The 18,908-nt window shown below is 46.1% G+C and overlaps 1 protein-coding gene across 7 annotated transcripts in view; it reads right to left on the bottom strand.

Annotated features, from left to right (window-relative positions):
• The window catches only part of LOC102938708, a 95,055-nt gene that overhangs the window by 14,273 nt on the left and 61,874 nt on the right, over nucleotides 1-18,908 (bottom strand). For all 7 annotated transcript variants that reach the window (XM_043543906.1, XM_043543905.1, XM_043543910.1 and 4 more), the window contains 2 exons: nucleotides 16,910-16,957; nucleotides 4,134-4,275 (listed from right to left, as the gene is read on the bottom strand). In XM_043543906.1, coding sequence (XP_043399841.1) covers nucleotides 4,134-4,275; nucleotides 16,910-16,957 — 190 coding nt within the window. The remainder of the gene's footprint in view (nucleotides 1-4,133; nucleotides 4,276-16,909; nucleotides 16,958-18,908) is intronic.

Raw genomic sequence — 18,908 nt, 5'->3', positions numbered from 1 at the left:
TTGGTATTAGAAAATTATTATCTATAATTTTTAGACACTCTAATGATGTTTTACTACCGGCTACATGGGATCTCCAGCATGTCTCCCAACTTGAAGTCCTCCATAAAAAATGGTTACCAGCCTTCCATAACTGGTGACCACGTGGAAATTTATTTTCTTGAGATAGCTGTTGAGGTGGCGCAGGTGTAGAACTGGTCTGAGACCTCCTTTGGCTTTTGGGATTAAGAAATAACGGGAGTAAAACTCCTTCCCTCTTAAATTCTGCATAACCTCTTCCACGGCTCCAACCCAAAGAAAAGATTGAACCTTTTGGACCAGAAGTTTTTCGTGACAGGGGTTCCTGAATAGGTATGGAGAGGGAGGGTGAGAAGAAGGGGAAATAACCTGTAAAACGTAACCCACTTCCACCATGCTCAACACCCAGTAGTCTGTGGTGATATCAGACCATGGACTTAGGAAGTGTGAAAGGCGGTTTGTAAACAAAGGAGAAACAGGGTCTGACATCATGGAAACTGGTATGGCGTCCTCAAGTGTCATATCAAAACACCTGCTTAGAACCCCTGGATATCTGGGTGGGGCAGGTATCAACATCACAGTAGAAAGAAGGGGTGCCCTACATCTAAAACCCCTGCTTCTTTTACTCTGCAGACCCTGATGGACAGGCAGGGCAGAGTACTGATCAGGCTGTTGGGGCCTGTAGTGCTTCATGGAAGTTGCTGGTGTGTACAAACCAAGTGACTTAAGGTTGCATGAGTTTGTTCTGAAAAGAGCAAAGCTCCCTCAAAAGGCAGGTCCTGAGGGGTTTGCTGGACTTTCTGCAGGAGACCCGAGGTTGGAAGCCATGAACTCCTGCACATGGCCACTGCCAAAGCCATGGACCTGGCTGCTGAGTCAGCCACATTCAAAGCAGCTTGCGATGACGCCCTTGATACTGATTTTCCCTCGTCCACCAGTGAGGAGAATTCTTGCCTGGCCTCTTGTGCGAGCAAGTCCTTGAACTTCTGCCTGGAGTCCCACATGTTGAAATCATATCTGGCCAGCAGCGCCTGCTGGTTTGCAATCCTGAGCTGCAACCCTCCCCCACCACCCATAAGATAAATTTTCTACCAAACAAATCCAGTTTATTGGAGTCCTTTGCTTTTGGGGTTGCATCCTGATGGCCCTGCCTTTCTCTTTCATTGGCAGCAGATACCACCAGGATGCTGAGGACAGGGAGGGAGCGGTGTACAAGAACTCATAAACCTGTGCATGAACAAAGTACTTTTGTTAAGATCTTTTTGATTGGCGGGGTGGGGGTGCAGCAGCCTGCCATATGGCTTTAACAGGGTCCATAATGGCCTCATTGAGAGGCAGGACCACTCCTGAAGGGCCTGCAGTGGCTAAAATGTCAACTAGGCTGTGGGAAGATTCTTTCACTACCTACACCTGTATGCCTAGATTTAAAGCCACCCTTTTCAACAACTCTGTGTGAGCCTTAAAGTCATCCTGGGGAGGGGACATGCCTGCTTCTGAAACAGCCTCACCAGGGGAGGAGGAGGAGGAGGCCAGCACCGCTTATGGACACTCTTCCTCTCTTTATGCCTTGGCAGGATCCCGTTGAGCTGGCTCCTGTAGTTCTGTGCCAGGCTTAGTACCAGAGGCTGGACCAGTTGCAGCCCCATGAGACAGCAGTGACCTTTGTTCCAAGGCCACCAAATAAGAGCACCTAGAGTTAGTTCCAGAAACTGGGGGAAAACCTCATGGATTCCCAAAGGGCCACTGGACCAGCACAGGTCCCCAGTGAAGACCTGACCATGCACTTGATGGCACCCCTGTGCCTGGGCCCATGGATGGGTAGAAGCATGTGGGGGAGTAGCAGGGACGACTCCTCAAATGAGAGGAGTAAGATTTGAACTCTGACTCAGAAGACAAGTCTATCCGGTGACCATGGAGGTGCAGTTCCCACCAGTGCTGAAGACAAGATACCTGCACTGAGGCCAGCATAGCCAGTTTCCCTTTTGACAGTACCAAAGGGCCTGGCATTGAACTATGACCAGAAACAACAGGCTCCCTCCTGACCATCAGCACCGATACCACTTACCCTTGTACTGCCAGTCATACTGGTACCAAAAGTGAAAGAAGGTCTCTAGCTGCAGCAAACGCCTCCAGCCTGGTCGGCACTGAGATAGCGTTGGCACCGATAATGCAGATGTAGACTCATCCGGTACTGGACTTGATGGTACTTGCATAGGTGCCGGAGTCAACGGTGCCGACTTCTGCAGTACCGAGGCAGAGGAGTGCCCTGACCTAGGTCGCACTCTACTCTGATACCCACAGCGGGCCATCTTCGGTGCCGAGGACCGTCCCCTCTCGGCCGACTGCTTCTTGTGCCTTTTCCTAGGCACTGGGGATGGTGAACGGTGCAGGAACTCCGGTATGATAGGAGGAGCATGCCTTATCAAAGCCAAGGCACCCTGCGCTAAGTCAGACTGGCCTGGTTCAGTGCCGCCTCCACTAACAAAAACTTCAGCCTGGCCTCCTGGTCCTTCTTCATCCAAGGCTTAAAGTCTCTGCAGATCTGGCAGCGGTCTCCAATGTGAGCTTCTCCCAGGCACTTCAGACAGCTTGAATGCAGGTCACTCAGGGGCACAGCCTTGTTGCAGAAGGCACAGGGCCTGAAGCCCGGTGACTGAAGCGTGCCTTGGTACCAGGGAACGGACAAAAACTCAGCTAACTCAGTAAGTTAAAAACTTACACTAAAACTATTTACAACTATCTAACTATGTCCAAATATATGAAAGAGAAGATCACAGAGAGAGCTCGCCAAAGCAAGGATAGCTGTTCCAGTGATTGTCACGGGCAGTAAGAAGGAAGAGCAGGGTTAAGGGAGTTTATACCGGGGCTATGAGCACACAGCACCAGAGGGTGCTCAAACTGTCCCGACGGCTACCACAGAAGGAAAAATTTCCGGCAACTGTACTTGGGGCATGTACACACCTAGAGTGGAATGCACATGTGCAATCACTTGAAGAAGAAAACAATTTCTTTACATGCATTGCAGAGAGGTGCTTAAGGAGTAACTCGTCCTGTTCTCTTGATTATTTTAATGGTCTATAACAGACCTCTAGCAGACCCTGTTCTGGGCTTGGTTAGTTAGCATATTGATTTATGTGCACTCAAGAGCCTGTGATTCTGAGTTATTGTTAACTCTAAAACAGGTATTGGCATCTTTAATGAAGAGTGCCACTCCCCACCCATCTTTTGTCTTGTTTTAGTAATGCTAGTGATATCAAATTTCTCCTCATCATATGAGAAATTCCATTTCCTCTTGCTTATTACCAAGACTCTTAGCACTGGTATATAAAGAATTGAAGAAATTCTTCTCTCTACATTCTGTGTCCCCTTGGTTCAATTTGTTCACAACATACTAAATTTGCCTTTCTCCTGCGTTTGCCTCCTTAGCACCTTCCCCTTTCACCAGGCTTCAACTGAGATGATTAGCCCTCCCTACCTGTGACATGCCGGCTGTCCCATTTGCACAGCCCCCTTTCCCCCCTGGAATGCGGCCCACAGTTCCACAAAATGAAACCCTTCAGCTTCACACCAGTCCTGTGGCCAACGGTTCAACTCCAGTATTTTCTGCCTTGTACCTTTTTTCGCTCATGGAACCGGAATGATTTCTGAGATTACTTGGACTTTCCTAATAGGACTTACTTAATAGCTAAGCCTTGTGCTTACCTTGTGCGCACCCTTAACCCAAATAAGCACTCATGATCTGATCCAACTCCCGCTCAGCTGAATGGAAAGACTCCCATTAACTTCAATGAAGTTGGGTCAAACTCTTACTGACTCAAAGCTACTTCTAGTTTCCCTTTAAATTCAGTAATAGCAATAACCATAGGTAGTCTGTAACCCTAATCTTTATTTATACTATACTCATCTTACTTTAACCAAATGTTAAAACAACAGTAACCTTTTTAGCTCATAACTCAGCAAAAAGTTCATGCCCCTTGTTTGAGAAGCTGGCAATTTCATGTCACATCACAGATCATGTGTTACCAAAGAAATTTCTCGGAGTCAAGCAAATAGAGCAGATTTAGCCCAACACCTGTACTTCTTTCTGAAAACAGGATATTTTCAAAGATTTGACATACCTGCATCAATATCAAATGTGCTTTGGTGAGAAATTGTTAGTATTTCTGCATTGCCATGAACCACTGAAGCCAAACAGCAGCAGGAAGACCTATTCTCCAAGGCTTTCGTTTTCTCCATAAGTGAACTGTTCTCTGTGCTCATCTATAGAAATATAGGTGTTAATGTATTAATGCAAGACAGAAAAACCCATCAAAAGCAAAAATGTAATGAGCTCAGTTATCTCTGAAGACAACAGGGTGCTGTCTACCACGCTTCACAAATAACATGGAGAATAACGTGAAAATGAAACATCAAAAACCCCATCAGATGTTGTATTATAATGTTACACTACCTGCAAACACCAGTATCCACCAACAGTGCTAGGGCTAGTTGTAAAATGTGTACAGACAGTAACACATGCTAGCATTGGTGGGGCAATAAATAGTGTGTATAGTGCAGTTCTCCATGAAAAGCGACTGTCAAAATTGTGCCTGCTCTCTCATCAGCTCTGCTACCCATGTGTATTCTACGACTTCACTGACACAAATGTCAACTACCTTTTATGCCTGTTCTCACTGTAGAGTAAGCACAGGTCTAGCAGTGTGAGCTGGACTCTTCTGGTCATCTCATTCAAATTCACCTTAAAAACTGACTTGAGACAAATAAAATTAACGAAAAACCTGCTCCCCAAGAAGTGTAAATGCACTTGTATCACACCTAAATTCTAGGTTGTGTTCTCTTTGGTAAAGGAATGTTTGTTTTCTGAGGCTCCCAGTGCATCTTTGGGCATGGTACAAGTAATAAATGCTAATGATGAACAGAAGAACGGTTAATTAAATTCTGACTGCAGATTCTTTATTGGTGATGGATTGGCCAGAAAGAACCCAGCTTGGCTTTCTGATCCCATTTTGAGTTTGCAGGGCTGGCAGTTAGAATAAACATCTTTTCCCATGTAAACTTAGCAAACATGATACTGCACACTGAGTGACAATAAACCTGGAGCCCCACAGGGCCATTTTTACAGCTCCCCTTTTCAAAGTCAAAACACACTTTAAAGAGACAGCAAGTAGTCCTGTCAGGCAGGATAATATCCAATCGTATTAATTCATCTTCCTTCCCATGGCTCTGACCACATCTCCCCCTCAGCAGAAATCCACTCTGTACTACTTGTGTTTATTGTAATGTACCTGTTTGCCTCTAGGTGGCAAGCGCTTCAGGGTGGTGATATTGTTTTATGGATACTTTTTTACTACTGTAAAGAACAGTATTCATCAACAGCACTATGCAAGTAACAGTATTTGAATGATGATGGCTATTCCTTCAGGCCTGTGTTAGCCGGTGAGTACCAGTTGGTTCTGATACTCTGGGTTGGTTTAGGGAGATCATATTCACTTCTGAGCACTTGTAGACGCATGTAGGTACAGTGAAAACCTGGAACTTTTTTCTCATGCCCTTGCACATGAGTGAGCAATAAGCTACTTCTCTGTAAATATTATTTGCCATCCATTACACTGTCCATAGCAGTACTAAATTATTGTTTTCTTCTTGATATTTGACTGACAGACATCTCTTCATTCTAGCACTTCATTCTGTGATGTGATCAGCCTGAGCTGACTTCATTGTTTTTCCTTTTTTCTGTTTTTTTCCATTGTTTCAGATACCTAGCAACCAATGTTTGAGAGAAAAACAATCTAGATGAGTCAATCCTGCTACATCAACAAATACAGGAAGGAGAAGAAATTGATCTTACATCCAGGCAGAGAAGAGAAGGTAAAGGGATGGGAGAGGAGCTGCAAACAAAACAAGATGTTACATGTACTGTGCGTCATGCCCATGAACTCTGTACACAAATGAAAGCAACAAAGCCAAGTTGTGCTTTCATGTTAACACTAGTCTCAATCTGAAGTAACACCACTGAAATAAATGGGACTATAGGACCTTTGTTTCAACTGTGATGTTATTGACATGAACTGTGACCATATAGATCATTGTTGCAACCAAGGTCCTATAGTCACACCAAATCTTATACAAAGGAGGTCAAGTAAAGTGTCTATAGAAAGGTTGTAATTTGCTAGTTATGATTATGTTGACTGTATGTATCATTTTTGCATCTGAAGTTATGAATATTGGCTATGTACTTGTATCTCAATGTGTTTGATTCTAAGTAGCATCAGTGAAGCATTTGGTCAGCTTCTTGAGAAAGGACTATTCTGAGTAAGTGCCCAATCAAGAAACACTTAACTGACAATGGACTTTGGGAGACAGCAATCCACATCTGAGCTTTCCTGGGAACGTTCAAACTAACATGTAAACAATGACGTCGGCCTGCAAAAAGCTAAATCATTCATGGACATGTGACTTGTCCAGGTAGCTACAAACTCCATCTTGTTGCTGTGATTTTGCACAGGAAAACAAAGGGGTTTCCGCCCACAAGAGAGAGAATATAAAAGGCCCTGGAAGCCTCTCCTTTTTGTCCTCAGCTCGCTCAAGAGATGGCCTCTCCACCCCAAAGAGGTGCCTGAAAGAAACTGGGACAAAGGACTGTAACTACGGGTGTGTGAGTGATTGCTGGACCCAGGCCTTAAACCACAACATTGGTCTGAAAAGGATTCGGCCCAGACTAGGAAGGTGTCTAGTCTGTGAAAGAAGCTTATTGGAACATCTCTGAGGGTGAGATTTATGCACCAGTATAAGGGGGAGGCGCTGACCCCACACCCTCTCGGTGCCTTCTTGCCAGCCAACTCCGACAGACAGGTAGGAGGGTGGATCATGGAATGGACATGAGCAACACACCTCAAAGAACAACAGTTACAGAAAGGTTAGTAACAGATTTTTCTTCTTCAAGTGCTTGCTCATGTCCATTCCATATTCGGTGACTCACAAGCAGTATCCAAGGAGGTGGGCTCAGAGCTCATGGACATGCAGACTACAACACAGCTCTCATAAACCTGGCATGTCTCGAGCCTGTTGGGTGATGACGTATAGGATGAGAAGGTATGCACCGACAACCAGGTTGTGATCCTGCAGAGGTCTTGGACTGGAACCTGCATGAGGAATGCTGCTGAAGAGGCCTGAGCTCTCGTGGAGTGAGCAGTCACTATGGCTGGAGGTGGGACATCTGCCTGCTTGTAACATACCCGAATACAAGAAGCTATTCAGCATGAGAGCCTCTAGGCCGATGCTGGTAGCCCTTTCATCTTTTCTACTACTGCTACAAAGAGTTGCATAGATCTGTGAAAGGGTTTAGTCCTCTTGATGCAGAAGGTGAAGGCATGCCTAACATCCAATAAGCAAAGCTCCCGCTCGTCTGAATTCTTGTGAGACTTCAGAAAGGAAACTGGCAGGAAAATGGCCTGGTTGCTATGGAACAGCAAAACTACCTTTGGCAGGAAGGCCAGGTCGGGCACAGTTGGACCTTGTCCTTGAAGAACATCATGTATGGTGGTTCTGACGTAAGGACCTTGATTTCAGAGACTCTTCTTGCTGAGGTGATTACTACCAGGAAGGTAACCTTCGCAGAGAGAAGCAGTAGAGGGCACAACACCAGGGGCTCACAGGGAGGACATGTGAGCCTCAACAGAACCAGATTTAAGTCCCACAGTGGGGGATCGGCTCGCAGGCCTGAGGATAAAGTCTCTCAAGGCCTTTAAGAAAGCGGACTGTCATTTTGTGAGAGAACACTGACCTGCTGTTCACCTGTTGGTGGAAGGCCAAAAATGCACCTTCATAGATGCGAGAGCTGACCTTGTTGCTTAAGATGGAGCAAGTAGTCCAGGATCGACTGAAGGGAAGACTGAGTCGGAGAGAGGTCTCTTTGGGATGCCCATATCGAAAAACACTTCCATTTGGCAAGGTAGATAACCCTAGTGGACAGCTTCCTACTACCCACCAAGACCTGTCAAACTTGTTCCAAACAGGCCTGCTCCTCCGGGTTCAGCCATGTAACAGCAGTTAGGTGAAGGGAGCCGAGGTTCGGTTGGAGTAACCGACAGTGGTCTTGAGAGATCAGACTCAGGTGGAGCAGAAGCAGAAGTGAGGTTGCTACTGACAGATCTAGCAGCATGACGAATCAGTGTTGGCATAGCGACACCGAGCCTATAAGAATAACTCTTGCCTTGTCCCGTTTGATATTCAGGAGGACCTGTGAACCAGACAGATCGGTCTGGGGGAAATGCATAGAATAGGAGTTCTGTCCAACGAAGCAGGAAGCCGTTGGAGAGGGAGCCTGGGCTGTGCCCGCTCAGTAAGCAAAACTGCTGGCATTTCCTGTTCTGCTTAGTTGTGAACAGGTCCACTGGGAGACGCTCACCTTTGGAAGATAAACCTGGTGACATCTGGGTGAAGGGACCGCTCGTGGTGAGAGGAGAAGGATCTGCTGAGGTGATCTGCCAGTGCATTCTGGGCTCCCAGAAGGTGTGAATCAGGTGGATGGAGTGCTTCACGCAGAAGTCCCATACATGGATGGCCTCCTGACACAGGGCAGAGGAACGAGCTCCTCCCTGCTTGTTGATGCAGAACATGGCCACAGTGTTGTCCGTTAGAACTTGCAAGACCTTGCCTGTGATCCGGGGAAGGAACACTTGGCAAGCTAAGCGGACTGCTCTGAGCTCTCTGATGTTTATGTGCAGGCAGAGTTCTTTCTGGGACCACAGGCCTTGAGTCCTGAGGCTGTCAAGGTCGGCTCCCCAACCTTGGTCTGACATGTCCGAGACTAGGGACACTAATGGCTGGGGCGCAACAAAGGGGACTTCCATCATCACCGACCATGGGTCCTTCCACCAGTCTAGGGAGGTGAGGACTGGGGTTGAAACAATAAGCACCGAGTCCAAGTGGTGTCTGTTCGGGGTGTAAACAGATGCTAGCCATATCTGCAAGGGCCTAAGGGCACAGCCCTGAGTACCGGACCATTTATGTGCACGTGGCAATGTGCCCCAGTAGCTTAAAGCGAACCCAGGCTGTCATGATTGGGTGAACCATGACCTTGGATATCAGGTCCAACAATGGTCTGTAATCGGGCCTCTGGAAGGAAGGCTCTGGCTTGGGTCGAGTCGAGCACAGCCCTGATAAACCTATTCTCTGAACTGTAATAAGAGTTGACTTTTGCTCATTTATCAACAGGCCCAGTGCTCGGAAGGTGGGTTGGACCAAGCTGATGCTGTTCTTTACTTGAGCTTCTGAACAACACTTCATCAGGTCTAGTTTGGATATTAAGAAACACTATCTCACTAAGAGGGTGGTGAAGCACTGGAATGGGTTACCTAGGGAGGTGGTGGAATCTCCATCCTTAGAGGTTTTATTAGGCCTGGCTTGACAAAGCCCTGGCTGGGATGATTTAGTGGGGGTTGGTCCTGCTTTGAGTAGGGGATTGGACTAGATGACCTCCTGAGGACTCTTCCAACCCTAATATTCTATGATCAGCCAGTCCTTGAGGTATGAGTAGAGCTGTTTGAGGAAGGCAGCTACCACCGCCATGCACTTCATGAAAACCCAGGGGACTGCTAACAGGCAGAAGGGAAGAGCGGTGAATTGGTAATGAGTCTGGTTTACAATAAACCTAAGAAATCTTCTGTGGCCATGAAAAACAGAAATGTGAAAGTAAGCGTCTTTCAAGCCGAGGGGGGCGTACCAGTCCCTTGAATCCAGAGAGGGAATAATGAAGGCCAGGGAGACCATGCGGAACCTTGGTTTCTTGAGATATCTGTTGAAGTGACACAGGTCCAGGATGGGACGAACGCTCCCTTTGGCCTTTGGGATTAGGAAATAATGGGAGTAAAACCCCTTCTCTCTGAAGTTTCAAGGTACCTCCTGTGATGTTGCACTCCATATGTTTTATGGAAATATGGTATGAGTGTGAATATGATGTAACTGGAATATGCTTCATGGAAAAGGTCTCTTGTAAGGTATCATAACAAAGGTTACAACCTACTGAATATATTCCTCCTATTTGTATGCACGTATCATTCTTGTATCTGAAGCTAGAAATATAAAGTATAACTCTGAAGTCCTATTGTAATTATGCCAAGTGTGGTCCATTAACGGTTGTAAATGTAAGTGTGGCCCAGACAATTGGTTATAAATCGCTTATTTACCTGCAAACCTTCCTGTGGGCCAACCCAGGAAGAATGGAGACTAGGGGTGTTACAGTGACATGTGACCATGTCACATGAGGCTGGAATCCATCTTAATCCTTGTACTTTTCCATTGATGAGGCAGAGCCAGGACAAGCACAGACAAAAGATTTCCGCCTTGTGCCAAAGTTATAAAAGGGGTGGAGCACGACAAAAGGGGCAGCCAGTCATGAGAAAACCCCTGCTTACCACCTGAGATGTCTGCTGGAACTAACAAGAACTGTACCAGGGGAAAGGATTGGGCCCAGACTAGGAAGGCGTCTAGTCTGTGAAAGAAGCTTACTGGAACATCTGTGAGGCTGAGATTTACCCGTATTCAGTTTCTTAATGTATTAGGCTTAGACTTGCGTGTTTTTGCTTTATTTTGCTTGGTGACTTACTTTGTTCAGGCTGTTATACTTGAAACCACTTAAATGCTACTTTTTATACTTAATAAAATCACTTTTGTTTATTAATAAACCCAGAGTAAGTGATTAGTACCTGGGGGAGCAAACAGATGTGCATATCTCTCTATCAGTGATACAGAGGGCAAACAATTCATGAATTTACCCCATATAAGCTTTATACAGAGTAAAACAGATTTATTTGGGGTTCAGGTTCCCAGAAAGGCTGAACACTGGGTGCTGGGGAAGTCCCTGTTAACTGAGAAGCCCCTGGGCTGAGTGAATCTCAGTTTCAGTGAACTTCAGAGAGGCATGGCCCAACTGCTGGGTCCGTGCTGGAGCTGACTGGAGTGTCTAACTCAGCAGGACAGGAGTGGAGGGGCGCCTGTTCTGGCAAGAGGGTTGTTCTCAGTGGCATCCCAGCTCATTGAGTGACAGTCTCGAAGGGAGTCTCTGTGACCAAACCCGTCACACCTCCTCCATGGCCCCCATCTGCAGGAGGATCTGCACCTCCTGGGCAAGGAGTTGCTCGTGAGAAGGTCCCTGAAGAGGAATGGGGATGGGGTGGAAGGGAGGAGTGGATGAAAACTTCAAGGTATAACTGATTGCCACAGTATTTAGCACCTAGCAGTTCAATGTTATGCAGGACCATGTCGGGCTGAAGTGGGACAGTCAGTCCAAAAATAAAGGGGAGGCAGGATCTGAAGTGGGAACTAGTATAGTGCTCTCAGGCTCACCTTCAAAAGACCTGCTTTAGCCCAACAGAGTACCTATGTGACCCCGGCTAGGAGGAGTCCTGTCTCGGAGGCAGAGCCGAGAAGCACGGCAGCTGTTGGGGCCTGACATGCTTCCTAGAAACAGATGGAAGCATAGAGGCCCAGGGACCAGAGGGTAGCCCTTGAGTCCTTCAGGCCACGTAGTCTCATATCCATCTGCTTCGAAAAAAAAGAACAGTCTGTGAAAGGGAGGTCCTGAATAGACTGTTGGACCTCCTGAGGGAGTCCCAAGGACTGCAGCCAAGAGCATCATCTCATGGTGGAAGCGGAGGCCATTGTCCTGGCTGCTGCATCTGCTGCGTCCAGTGCCTCCTGGAGAGAGGCTCTGGCAACATTCTTTCCCTCTTCTAAGAGGGCTGAGAATTCCTGCCTTAAGTCTTGGGGCCCGGAGTCCTTAAATTTAGACAAGGAGTCCCACAAATTGTAGTTGTATCTCCCCAGTAATTCTTGCTGGTTTGAGATACATAGTTGCAGACCACCTGTCAAATAAACTTTCTTCCCAAACAAATCAAGTTTCTTTGCATCCTTCTGTTTGGGGGTAGCACTCGACTGGCCCTGTCTGTCCCTTTCATTAGCCGTCAATATAATGAGGGACCCTGGAGAGGGGTGAGAGTACAGATACTCATACCTACTGGCTGGCACACAATATTTCTTCTCTGCCCTCTTCAAAGTGGGAGGTAGAGAAGATGGGGTCTGCTACAGGGCTCTGACCGGACCTATTACCACCTCATTAATGGGTAAGGACACTTTACACGGAGCTGCTGCAGCCAGAATGTCAACGAGGCTGTGAGAGGATTCCTTGAGCTCCTCAATCTCAAGCCCCCAGTTTGAAAACACCTTTCTGCTTTAGAAGCTCTTGATGAGCTCTAAAGTCATCTTGGGGAAGCAAGATGCTTGGCCTTGAGATGGCCATGTCAGGGGAGGAGGAGGAAGAGGCCTGTACTTGAGGAGGGGCTTCTTCCTCTTCTTCAGCCTCAATAATCTCCATAGGGGCCATGTCCTGTAAATCAGTACCAGGGTCAGTACTGGAGTCAGGGCGCAGTGCGGGAGCCCACCTCTCAGAAGCAACCAAGTATGAACGGTGGGAGGGTAGACCTGGTATTGGGAGAAAACTCCAAGGGTTCCAGAATAGCCACTGCATAGGCCACTCTCCTGGCCAGGTACCCGCAGGGGGACCCGCACCAAGGTCCGGCGCCATGTAGGACGAGTAACGGTGGCCCTTAGGGTGAATGCAGGGCTCCGTGTTGGACTCAGATGAAGAATCCTCCCTAGGCTTCCACGGGGAAGCGGTACCTCTCACTACCTTTGTTCGGTGTCAAGCACCCGGTGATTGGTGGTGGGCTGGGGACGACTTCACAGAGGACAGAAGAATCAGCTTGTCTCTAGAAGGAGCTGGTGGGCCCTGTGCTGGGAAGGAGCTCAGAGCACCAGTCTCTTTCCTGCTCCAGGATGACAAAGCTGACGGCTGACCTAATGGGGCTGGCAGGACCAGTAGTGACAAGAAGTCTCTGGCTGCTGCAAAGGCCTCTGGGGTTGAAGGCACTGCAATTCCGCTGGCACCACAATGACTTCCCAGCATCGGTGGATTGTCCCAGACCAGACTCAATGATCTCAGCTGAGTTGATGGTGCCACTATGGGACCGGGGGTGGAGGAGTGGCCCAATATGGGTCACACTCCACTGTCTTCCCCTGGCTTGCCTTTCTTTGGCATTAGTGAGCGCGTGCTGTCAGTGCGCTGCTTTTTGTGCGTCTTCCTCGGCACCGGGGACAGAGAGAGGTGCTGGGATGTGTGCAATGCTGGAGGAGTGCTTTGCACCGAGGCCAAAGTGCTCAGTGCTGAATCCGAGAGGCTTGGTATCGAAGAGCAGCTTCCATTAGGAGAGCCTTAAGTCTGATCTCTCTATCCTTCTTTGTGCGAGGTTTAAAGTCCCAACAAATTTGGCAGCAGTCTTTCACGTGCGATTCTCCCTGACACTTCAGACAACTGGGGTGTGGGTCACTCAAGAGCACAGGCTTGCCACAGAAGGCACAAGGCTTGGAGCCCAGGGGCGAAGGGAACCCCTTGACGATAAGGGGAGAGGGTACTAACTATCTACACTAAAAGTATTTACAATATATACACTAAAACTAAACTATAGACTAAACTGTGAAACAGAAACCACTGATAATCGCCTTGCCAAAGCAAGAGGAGACATTCCAGCAACTGTTACAGCAGATAAGAAGGAACCAAGAGGGTGTGGGGCTGGTGGTGCCCTTGTACTGGTGCATAAGCGCACAGCACCACAGGGAGCTACAGCGGGCCCAACTGATCTCACTGAGGGGAAAATCTCTGGCAACAGTGCACGTGGCTAACGTGGAACATACATAAGCAAGCACTCGAAAATGAACTCTTCTGCCAGTTCCAATCCAGAAAGACTTCCCCCTCTCATCATTCCAAAAACGAGAGAATGGGTAACCTGTTTTAAACAATTTTAGAAGCATTGTTGTCCTTACAATGCTTCTCCAATGCTGACTTGAATGGTGAGAGCGCTAGTGGTTGATCGTCTGCTGTTATACCCAAGAAAGAAGAGGTGGCCGTCAAGCTACACTATGTGGATGAGTTAGCAGAAGTGTCACTGGCATGAGCACAGGCCAAATTACACTAAGCAAGAACCTAATGAACTACACAGAGTTTTCAGTGCAATCTATTCATACCAGGCATCTTAATATTCTGAACAATACCATACAACAGCCCTATGTGGAACAAGTCTAACAGAAGGAGAGAATACTTTATCAGAAGCAAACAATAACCCTAAGGAAATTTTAAGGGTCAAAGAAGCTGAGAAATGCGAGGGGAAACTTATATGATGATTACTATAAACTGCAATAAATCAATAGCTGGCTCTTAAAACACACCAATCCCAGAGAAATAAGGTAAAGCTAGTGCACTTCCAGAAGGAAAGGGATGGAAACATTTTAGAAAAATCTATTAACTCATCTGTTAAGGTTAATCATGAGAAGATCCAACGTCCAAGATTAAAGCATCATCAGGGGACCTGATAAGACTATGTGCATCACACAGAGTCATTTCACTATACAAGATTGTCATCTAGTTCTTACTTGCCCAGAGAGAAATGAGAACTGTATTTTAATCCTGCAAAATTACTTTATTCACACATTTCAGCGGAGGATTTTTGAAAAGAGTTGTTTATATCAAACAAGGGTTTTGTGCACTGATGATGAAGTTATACCAGCTCATTCTCAGCATAGATATGCATAAAATACAAAGACCTTTCCTCTTTGTCTACTAGAACAAAAGATGCACTAAACTTTTTTGGAAGCTGGAACTAGATGTCTGAAGAAGATAATGCTGTGGCCACTCTATACCTAGCTCTCAGGCTGGGTTACTGTGGAAACCAACAATGATTTCACCAACCTTTCTAATTGAAAAAGAATGAGAGAAGGACCATGAGCCTGGGTCGGTTCTGTCCATTCTGTCTAGGTATTTATACTGCATGCATCAGTGTGGTATCTGTGTGCGGGACTCTTCATTGCTATTTATAAGAGTAGGGGTTGATTGCTGGTTTGAGCCAATCACCTCTGAGCCTGGGTGCTTATAAAGGCTTTGCGCTCAGGCCCCTATGGCTGAGAAAGTGACTGGTGTGTCTTGGATCATTCAGTGACTCCTCGGCCCAATTAAGGAACAGAAGTGATAAGCTTTAAAGGGATTCTCATCCAATCCTTCTCACCTAGAGAGGTTAAGATGGTGCAGTAAGCTTGAGCTAATGTGCATGTGTATAATGCCCAACGCAGCAAGGTGCTGAGAGCCCTCAATTCCCATTCATGTCAGCAGAAGTGCAGCCCTTCTCAAGACAAAAGGTGCTCTGTCCCACTCAGGACTGCCCCATAAAAGGAAAAACAGGGGTACCTTTCAGGACCTGATAAGGACACCACAAAAATCCCTTCCTCCAAAAGACAGCTGAGTTTTAGCCAACACTTCCACTTTACAGCAAGACAGAGTGGGCCCATTTAGACTCTGAGCTGAAAGCCAGGAACTCCAAAGTTCTAATCTCAGCTCTGACCCGTTGTGTATCCTTAGAAAGTCACTTAGCGCAACTATACAGATGACAAAACGGAGGCAGGGAGGTTAATACTTATTCTCACAACATGGCTGAGAGGTAGGTTAACGTTTGTACTTGAAAAAGAGTGTAAAGTACTAAATCAATGCTAAATATAACTACCCTCCAATACTTTCCCTCTAGCCATTCAATACTTGGATGGGACAATACTAAAGAAAACCCTGATGCTGGTGAGTCAGTAGGTGCTATTGTTTCCTCTGAATCAATGCCCAAAGACGGTTTGGGGGTCTATTCTGCAGCTGGAGATACTAAATCATTGTGGTCATACAAGATCCCACAACATTTTTTCTAAGAACAGGAGTGTTAAAGGCCAGTGTCCTGCCCAAACTCCCCCTTGCGGTTTCAACTCAGGACAGAAGAATTCATGTTCTCTTCCAAGCTGCCGTGCAGTGTTGCTGTGACCTATTAGACAGCTACTATGTTCCACCTCAGAGGTGGCTGCATTTCACTGATGGATGAAGTGATACTTTACCCCTCTGTTGTCACACTAGATTAATTAGAGAAAGATTGTGGCCAGCCCCTGCAAGGGAGAACAAAGTGAACAAAGGGAGAACAAAGGGGAGAGAGTGAAAGGGGCCTCCCACTTGCTGCCCCAGTCCATAGGCTGGGCACTATGGCATTCTTGCTTTCAGAGAACACAAGGACTGTGAGATGCTAGTGCTATGGCTTGGATTAGCCTCAACAAACAGGATTGAGGGGGTGGACCTTGGCCTCATCCCTCCCACCCACACGACAGCACTCAGCAAAGCTGGGTGGATGCTGTACCCACTTCAAGATAGTGGAGCAGCGGCAGGCATAATCCCACCCAGGGCTCCTGCTGTGGCACAGCCTCTCCACACCAGGGCCTAACTCAGGGCCAGGCCACAAGCACGATAAAAGTTTCAGCTGTTTGCAAAGTGCTTCCAGAAATTCAGATGAAAGGAGCTATAGAAATGAAGAGCATCACCATAAATAAACAAAGTGACACTACACAGTAATTAATCTCAAATGGAGAATCCTTCCATTTCATTCAATGAAGATACAGGACTCAGTTTTCCAAAACACACTAAGGGCCCAATCTAACTCCTCTTGAAGTCAATGGAAAGATTTCCAGTGGCTTTTGAAAGGTGCTGCACGGGGTCCAAAAGTAGACTTCATTTTGTAAGTGTTCTAGCCTGAATTCTTAACTTCCCTTGGAAGAAGCAAGTATTTTTCAATCCTCCTGATTTGATTATTATTTTTCTTTTTACACCAAATTTCTAAAAAACCCTAATATATAATCAAAGGAATATTTACATGTTAAGAGGCATACATGGGTTGCACAGAAAAATAATGAATTTCCTTTACACTTTCACTAGTAATGTTATATTTCTAATCTTCTCATTTAGAAGAGATTCATTTTCATACTTTACCTTCTCAATGCAAGTTTTCATTTCTGCTATTTCTCTCAGACAGGCATCCTGTAAAATAATTCAAAGTATAATCACAACTTTGTGGTAAAGAGTTTGTTGTTCATATATACTTATATGTTTGGGGGATATAGTTTGTATGAAACAAACAAAGCTGTCTGCTATCAAAAATACATTGTTTTCTTATTAAATTTAGGGAGGGATTTTTCAAACACACCTAAGGAAGTTGTGTACCCAGTTCCCATGGACTCTCATTGGAAGTTTGGTGCCTAACTCTCTTAGGAGAGTTTGAAAATCCCACCCTTAGAGTCCATGAAAGAGGTTGTATTGACATCCCTGGGAGCCCTGAAATCTCCATTCCCAGAACAGGTACAGCACAGACAACAGGAGAATAAGCTTCCCCACACTGGCCTGCCAAGACACTTCAACCTTGATGAGGAGGGACCAACTCCAGGAGTGAGAAAGTAGTTCAGCCTCCCTGCTAGAACATTTTGAAATTTCAACAACAAAAAATTCCACAAAATTTTATTTTCCATTTTTCAGCAAGTCTACTCCCTGCCTGCCCATCAATCCTCTACTTCTCATAGACAGCCAAGGAGGGGGCCATTTAGGGGCCATTTGTCCACTGGGAACTAGACTGAGATCACCAAACTCATTTCACATGAGCCAATGAACAGCCATCAGATACTAACCGCCCTTGGTCACCACCTGTGTAGGTTAGATTTGAAGAGGGGACCTAAGGCCTTAGCCTGGGAGGTCTCTGCAAGGAGCTGACCAACCTTAAGTCACATGGACGTCAAAGGGAATGGAGGGTCCTTAGCACCTCATGGCAGAAGGTCTACGTTGTGCAGGACAGGGAACTCACATATTGCAATAGGCGATGCCTACACTTAAACCGCTACAGCGGCACAGCCAGAGCAATGATGCTGCAGCGCTTCAGTGTAGACACTCACTGCAACAATGGGAGGGGTTCTCCCATCGCGGGAGTTAATCCACCTCCCCAAGCAGGGGTAGCTAGGCGGACAGAAGAACTCTTCCATAAGCCTAGTGCTGTCTACAGCGGGGGTTAGGCTGGCTTAACTGCATCACTCAGAAGTGTGTATTTCTCAGACCCCTGAGCAATGTAGCTAGGTTGACCTAACTTTTTAGCATAGACCTGGCCATAGGTTCTTGTGAAATACCTAAGAAAGAAACTGTAGGCCTTTACAGGATCATTCACTCTAAAGTGGATGTGTTTGTTTTTGTCTTTGAATACTACATTTAAAGAAACACTGTCCCCTGGGAATTTTTTTTAAATTGGAAATATCCAGTTTCCGCAGTGTCTTAAGGCAACATTTTTAAAAGAACAACCTTCTAAAAAAGAGGAAGAGGAGGGTGGTTCTGCTCCACTGTTATCTTTATAAAGATCTTTTTAGCAAGGAAAAAATATTGACTAAGGACCTGATCCTGCAATGAGATCCATGCAGATTGACGTCAACAGGGTTTTCTGCAGGTGCAAGGGTCTGTCCATGTGAGTCTGACAGGGGGCTACTTGACTATACATGGTACCAGACTATACACAAAGTGGTGTCAGGTACAGGTAATAAAAAGACAAAACAGAGAAAAATATACTTTCACTGACTTCTTTTAACTATAATAATCAGAGGGGTTTCTGGTAACTATAACAGGTACAAAATTTTCAGCGAGAGAGGTGATTGTCTACATTTATTCCTTTCAACAGTATAGTCTACAAGTCAGAATTTGTATGCAAGGAAACAATCACTCTGCATGATTGGAACAATGGCATAGTCATTTTCTTTAGAACTTCCTTTCAGATTACTCATGTGGATTTTATCCTTTGTATTGTGTTGCAGAAAGTCCCCATTATTTTGTGATCTCACAGAGAACATTCTAAATGAAACTGGCAATATACAGAAAACGCTAAACTCCAGCAGAATGGAATAGAAAGAGTAAAATAAGGAAAATACAGTAAGAATTAAGAATAGCTCTTTCTTTTTTTCTT

Source organism: Chelonia mydas, chromosome 3 (assembly GCF_015237465.2).
Source record: "Chelonia mydas isolate rCheMyd1 chromosome 3, rCheMyd1.pri.v2, whole genome shotgun sequence".
Classification (NCBI taxonomy): Eukaryota; Metazoa; Chordata; order Testudines; family Cheloniidae; genus Chelonia; species Chelonia mydas.
The sequence above is the reverse complement of the archived record's forward strand: the minus strand, read 5'-3'. Positions and strand labels throughout refer to the sequence as shown.